Genomic DNA, 7,388 nt, shown 5'->3' with positions numbered 1-7,388 from the left:
AGTGAGGGGAGTCTCAGGCTTGGCAGGGAAGTAGAGTGTCCCCCCTGGATACTTGTCAGTGGGGGAATCCCTATATATTGCCCTTGCCGATGGTATCAGAGTCAACTGGCATTATCAGCAGGACTCCAGTTCCATCTGGGGTAGGAATGAGCCATCCTGGGCTCCCTTATGTTGCTAGGTTGAGGGTCGGGAAACACCATGCCTGGGTCACCTTCTTCTGCTGGGTGGGAGGTTGTAAGACATCCTGCAACTATGTTCCCCCTCCAGTCTTGGGTGTACCTAGATGGTTTGTTTTCCTCTTCCTACTTCCAGAGTTCTCTTTCTGATGTCGCTTGCATTATTTTATAATCACATCTGGCCAAGAGAGCAGACTCATTTCTCCTTGCTCCTCCCTGGAAAGTATAATTATCAATTCTGGATAAGTATGATTAAAAAATTTCTATCTGCACAACTTCCCCCAAAGCCAAAAGACCAAACCCTATCCTAGAATTATTTTTCAAATCATGTGTTCCAAACCTGAGTAGGTTTGGCTACTCCTCTGTGTACAGAGGAAGTGGTAGAAACACAAATGAAACAGTTCTCAGGAGAGTGACTTAAAGTCACTGTTTAAACTCCACAGTGTGATGGCCTTTATGTAGCTTCTCTATCAATCCAGTATGGCAACTATTTGCTCATTTAACAAATTTATTCAGTGCTTACTATGTGCCAACTACTATTTTAGTCGCTTGCAAGGTAGTAGTGACAAAAAAACATCCTTGCCCTCCAAGAAGTTTACATTCTATAAAACATGGAATATTTTTCATTTAAAACCAACTCAAATCATAGTAACTAAATCATAGCAACCAGCTTACTGCTTCTTCATCCACAGGATGAGCTTTCCAATAGCAAACACAACTTACACATACTGCACGAGGAGTATCAGATTTTCATTCATTTTTGTGTGTGTGTGTGTGAAATTCGACTGTACTTGTGTGAGAAACTAGCTAAGTGAGCAAAATAACAACTATTTTAGCAAAAATGATACTCATGTTAAATTAAATTTGAAGGCTGAAATCTGTTGAATGTCTACATGTTTAGCCAAGCATACAAATCTGGTTGCAAATATGCATGTATGTTTTGAGATTTTAAAGTGACTTTTTCCCAGTTTTCCTAAAATGACTCACAGCTCAGGGAAGGCCTTCTTGGGAAGGGACTTTATTAGCAGAAGCTGATAAATGGAAATAGGGTGAGAAAACGCTGATGATGATCTGGGGTGATGGGGTGTGACCCCTGGAGACTGGGAGCAGTACCATAAAGAGAAATGCTAAAGTCAGTATGCGTGGAATTGACTTTAGAATGGAGGATGATTAATTTGTTTTCAAATACGCTAAATTTGTTGTGACAGGAAGATATTCAAGTTAAAAATGTCCCAGCATGAAAATTCCAGAATAAAGCTTAGGAAAAATATCAGAGCTGGTGTCATCTGGGTGTCACAGGCTAAAAGGCAGAAGTTGTAGGAGAGGGTGTGACTTCTGAGAAAAATGTCTTGGGTAGTGAAGGGCAGAGACTCCTGAGGACTGAATCTTCAGGAACAGATAAGATTTCAGCTCCAAACCTCTGCTCTCCTCTCTCTCTTTAGGTGATCTCATCTGATTATAGAGCCAACTTGGCTAAATAAACATGTTCCCTATTTACACTCTTGTAATTTAAATCTGCCCTGATATGAATAAACATAAAGATACAAACAAAATAAAATACAGAGCAAATATTTGAAATAAACAGTGAAACTATAGTATGTACAAGCAAAGAAATGAGAACATCCGAGGGCTATGAAGAAGAGTTCTATTGGAAAATTAACTTCTTATTGTCTACTTTTTGTGAAAATTTCTGTCCACATTCATATTTGTAGGAAAAATAAGATTTTGGAAGCTTTAGGAACAAGCACACTGTACTTGAGGGAGAGTTCTAAGTGTTGGATGTAGTTGAAAATAAAGACTCAGAACTATGATAAATATAAAACAAAGTTATTTGAGAACTTGGGGAGTAAGAGGCCAAAAAGGTCTTTGTTCATGCTCTTATTTATTCAACAGATACATTTAAAAAGGAATAAACTCACAAATCAAGACAAAAATAGTAATGTCGTTCAGGTCATGGTTGCATAAGCTTTTGCAGAGCACATGAATATCTAGTGTAAAATGTTCTTAGAAGTCCTAAAGGGAGGAACAGAGACAGAGAGGCCAGGAAAATGAAGTTTTTTAAAAGTGAAGTTTTAAAATTTTAGTAGCAAAGTGAAGGAAAGACAAGAGAGGAAAAAATGGTGCAGACAGGTTGACTGCTATAAACTAAAGTTGAAGAACACATGTAGGATTCTTACTGCTTTGTAATAAAACGTGCAAAGGGACATTCCCAAATGAAATATTATAGGCATAACTAGACATTTCATGAGTATGATGAATGAAGAAGGAAGAGGCTGCACTGGGGGTGGATCAAAAAAGATGCATGTTAAGAAGTGGACACGAGAGTTGTATGCAGCACACTGTGACATTGGAAGCGAGAGAAACAGAGTTCTAGCACAGGGACGTTCAAAGGCTGTCCTGAAAAGTTACATAATGAGTTCAATTACAAGCTATGAGAAAACTGCTGAGACCATATAATCCTCACTCAACTTCAAAGTCCAAAGCTATTAGTAAGTCAGTTTATAACTGGGGGTCTAAAACAGTCATAGTTCCAAGCAAAGACCAAATTATGAAAAGTTCACCTTCTTTTCAATAACAACCAACTCAGGAAAATACACTTCTACTACTTTGCCCATATAGGCTTAAAATTAGATCCTTATTGTATTATCTTGGCTTATTTGCGAACTTCTTGATTCTACAGTTTGATTTTAAAGTTATCACGACAAAAAGAGCAAACAGAGCCACTTTAGTTTGGATGCAGACACTACAGCTGGCTGGCAGAATGCATCCTTCAGTGTCCGCTCGCGGTTGGCTTACTCTGTGGTTGCTTCTTTCTTCTGTACTGCTATAGCTAGAATTAAACCTGTTTCACGTGTGTTTAGCTTCATTTCTCTCTCCTGAGAAGCCTCTAATTTAATAACTTCTGACTCAAACTTGGTTGAGATTGGAGCACAGAATAGATTGTGACTTTTGTTAAGGAATTCTACCCTCTACACTCACATTTTTTTAAAAAAGGTTTGGGTAGTCCCTTAACTTCCACCATTGCAGTTACTGATTTTGTCTCTTTAAAGGCTGTCTTGTGAGGGGAGCAAGTTGGCTGGTAGTCAGAGGTATTTTCTCACTTTTTAAGGCACAGGGCAGTGCCCGCTGTGCAGGTCTGATTTAATAGCCGGAACACTATTAAGGTCCTTGGAAGAGGGTCAGCTGACCCCTCAGGAACAGGGTGACTCACGCCCTCCTCTCTCGTTCGGCTCTCTTGCCTGCCACTAGGGATTAAATTTACCAGGCACTGGCTGCTGCTTCTGTCATCATGACCCATCTCCTCTTCAAAATCATTTCCCAACGTGATTCATTTTGTTTGTATTAATTCATTTGATCATCTCTTATTCGTAATTTTTCAGTCTGGAAAACTAACAAAAATATGAGGCAGAGTAAATAAATAACTTAAAATTATTTGGCAAGCCATGAAAGAGCACAGTGATGCAAAAAAACAGAACGAAAAATCAGTTAACTGTTAGAAACGGCAGATTTAATTACATATAGTTCTTTTAAAAAAGGAAAAGCCACATTTTCCAAAATATTGAATAAATTTATAATAAGTCCAGATATCAGAAAACAGAATTTCCAGGGCAAATTTTATGCTTATTTATTACCAATAACATATGGTGGGCATTTGACAAAATGACAGTTTCTAAATTAATTATGGATGTATATAAATGCTAATTAAATGGCACTCTGGTAAATACATCTTTACTAAGGTGTCAGTTTTATACTTGCTACTGTATATTTTCAATTATGAATTAAGGAACAAGAATCACCATCTGCCTATGAATATACTTCAATAATTTAAAAAATTCTACAGAGCTATATTCTGCCTTCCAGTTTGTAAACAAGTGTCTCCACAGAGCTCCCATGTGTTTATAGTTGGTGCACTGTCACTCGACACTTATTTTGTGTTCCATTGCTCTATGGGCAGAGGACACCATAATTACAGCATAATCACAGTAAAACTATGAACCTTTTTATTGGTGAGAATCTTTCAGCAGTGGAGAAAACCTAGTGAAAGTGTGCCGAAGTCATTCCAGATTGTTGTATATACTAAAATTTATGAGACTTGTAATAAGGTTTGTCTTTAAACACATAACAAAATGTAGATAGTGATAGTTGATACATACATGTATTGGCCTACAGCTTCCCTATATCCATATTTATCTATGAGTTTTTCTGAAAAGATCGTGGTGGAGAATGATTTTTTTTTTAAATTTGTGGTAAAATGTACATAACACTAAATTTGCCATTTTAACAATTTTGAAGTATACATTCAGTGGCATTAAGTACATTTACATTGTTGTGCAACCATCCCCATTACCCATCTCCAGAACTTTTCACCACCCTAAACAGAAACTCCATACCCATTAAACACTACCTCCCAGTCCCCAGGTCCCCCGAGCCCAGGGAACCACTAGTCTACTTTCTGTCTCTATGAACTTGATTCTTTTACGTACCTCATATGAGTGGAATTATACAAAATTTGTCCTTTTGTGTCTGCCTTATTTCACTGAGCATAATGTCTTCAAGGTTCATCCATCTTGTAGCATGTGTCAGAATTTCCTTTCTTTTTATGGCTGACTAGTATTCTACTGTATGTATACACCATATTTTCTTTATCCATTCATCCACTGATGGACATTTTGGTTGTTTCCAGTTTTTGCATATTGTGAATAATTTTTCTATGAGAATGTACAAATGTTCATATGTACAAATATCTTGTTTGAGTCCCTACTTTCAGTTCTTTTGGGTATATACCCAGAAGTAGAATTGCTGGATCATATGGTAATTCCATGTATAATTCTTTCTTTAAGGAATCATCATCCATCTTCTACAGTGGCTGCCCCATTTTACATTCCCACCAGTAATGCACAGGGTTCCAATTTCCCCACGTTGGAATGATTGCTTTTTAAGAATAAAAATATGAATTAAAATTTTGTGATACAATTTCTGGTCTTATTTCTTTTCATTTCTATTTGTCATTTGCTTTTATCACTGAAATCAAAACCACAGGATATGATGCAAGACTTAGTCTGATTAGAAACCCTAATTCCAAGAAATCTACTGAGAGGGAGAGACAGAGAAAGTTAAAAGTTATAAAAGTTAATTCACAGAATACTCATATGGAATGAGGGCAGAGGGCAGAGTTCCCTCCTTAAAATCTTAACACCATACTACGTTCCTTAGAATGTGATGGCAAATTCAACTTAGAACCAGAAGCTCAGAAGGAAGACAGAAGCAAGCTCTGATGAGAGCAAACTAAAGGGAAGTATGTACAAATGAAGAAGGGACAATGATGGAGGCAGAATTCTAGACAATGAAATAGTGGGCACCTATATTTTCTGTGGCTTTCTCATGGAGAGGTCATCAAGAATTTAGGATTATTTTTTCTGACATTTTCTTCAGACTGTTATATAAAGCTAATGATGTTGATAATTTGGTTTAAAATATCACATGCATTTGTTTAGATAAATGAAGGAATATTTAAAGGACTGGAAGTAAAACCTTCAATATTTGAAACAGGATAGAATTAGAATCATCCTTTCAGAAATAAGAATAATCACCTAACAAAAAAGTAAAATGATAGCATTCATAAAGCAACTTTAATTAACATATAAAAATGTACAGTTTATCAGGTTCATTAAACAATGCCAGTTATGACACTTTTATAAAATCTTCATGTAGACGTTAAAATTCTAATGTTCCTAAATTTGTCTATACCATAATATTATAAAGAGAATATTTTACATATATATTTAATAATTTCATATGAAAATATATTCTCCTAAATCATAACAATAATTTTAACTTTACAAAACACAGTAATATAAATTTAAGGAAACAAATTGGCATTTTTGTGATAAATCCAAATTTCTTATTAAAGACAGATTAAGAAATTTAGTTGAATTTTGTCAAAATTAGTTCAAGATAGAATTTCAGAATTACTACATGGATATGAAGGAATACTGTGAGCATCTTTCAGAGTTTATTTATTTATTTTTTTTTTTTGAGGAAGATTAGCCCTGAGCTAACTACTGCCAATCCTCCTCTTTTTGCTGAGGAAGACTGGCCCTGAGCTAACATCCATGCCCATCTTCCTCTAGTTTATGTGTGGGATGCCTACCACAGCATGGCTGTTGCCAAGTGGTGCCTTGTCCACACCCAGGATTCAAACCAGTGAACCCTGGGCTGCCCGCCAAGATGCGGAATGTGCAAACTTAACTGCTGCGCCACCAGGCTGGCCCCCAGAGTTATTTTTAAACTATTCATATAGGATTTTGATTAGTTTAGCTACTACATGCACATTGAGACTATTTCCAAGTAGACGATAACGCTGTTTCACTGTTATCTTCTCAGGAAATCCTAGAAAAGAGAGACAACAATTTATAACACAATAATTTGTAATAATAACTTCCAGAGATAAAAGGACGCATCCTTTAGAAAAGCACAGTGGTCATTTACACAAATAAGTCCCTAAGGTCTCCATGAAGTCAATTAACAAATGAGAATTTGGAGCCAAAAATATTATATTACACTACTTTGCTTACACAATATGTTATCATACCACAATACATATTATATTATGCTCAGTGCACAGACATGTACACACGTGACATTCACAGAACTCATAGAAATCTGTGTATTAGTGCACTTTAGGAAAAGCAGTGGCTACCATTATTTCTCAGTTGTTTTATATAATAATAGCTTTATGGAGATAGCACATACTATAAAATTCACTCTTTTAAAGTGAACAATTCAGTGGTTTTTAGTATAGTCACAGAGTTTTGCACACTTTTCCACTAATTCCAGAACATTTTCATCATCTCAAAAAAAAAAGCCAGCCCACAGCTAGCATCATATTCAATGGTGAATAAGAACAGGAATAAGACAAGGATGCCCACTCTCACTACTTCTATTCAACATACTATTGGAAGTCCTAGCCAGAGCAATTAGGCAAGAGAAAGAAATAAAAGGCACCCAAATTGGAAAGGAAGAAGTAAAACTATTACTATTTGCAGGTGATATGATATTATATAGAAAACTCTAAAGATTCCACCAAAAAAACGTTAGAACTTACAAATGAATTCAATAAAGTTGCAAGATACAAAATCAATATACAAAAATCTATTGTGTTTCTATACACTAACAATGAACTATCAAGAAGAGAAATTTAAAAAATAGTCC

General features: G+C 36.0%; 1 protein-coding gene across 8 annotated transcripts in view; it reads right to left on the bottom strand.

The window, feature by feature from the left end:
* Positions 1-3,664: 3,664 nt before the first annotated feature.
* Positions 3,665-7,388, bottom strand: part of TRDMT1 (tRNA aspartic acid methyltransferase 1) — a 78,425-nt gene continuing 74,701 nt past the window's right edge. For 6 of the 8 annotated variants that reach the window (XM_044761864.2, XM_044761859.2, XM_014846048.3 and 3 more), the window contains one exon: positions 3,672-6,566. In XM_044761864.2, the coding sequence (XP_044617799.2) occupies positions 6,466-6,566 (101 nt within the window). In that variant the 3' untranslated portion in view covers positions 3,672-6,465. Of the gene's footprint in view, positions 6,567-7,388 lie in introns of all 8 variants that reach the window. The other 2 variants (XM_014846040.3, XR_011499319.1) reach the window with 2 other exon arrangements.

Source organism: Equus asinus, chromosome 29, assembly GCF_041296235.1.
Source record: "Equus asinus isolate D_3611 breed Donkey chromosome 29, EquAss-T2T_v2, whole genome shotgun sequence".
NCBI classification, from domain to species: domain Eukaryota; kingdom Metazoa; phylum Chordata; class Mammalia; order Perissodactyla; family Equidae; genus Equus; species Equus asinus.
Note: the sequence above shows the minus strand (reverse complement) of the source record. Positions and strands in the feature narration are given on the sequence as shown.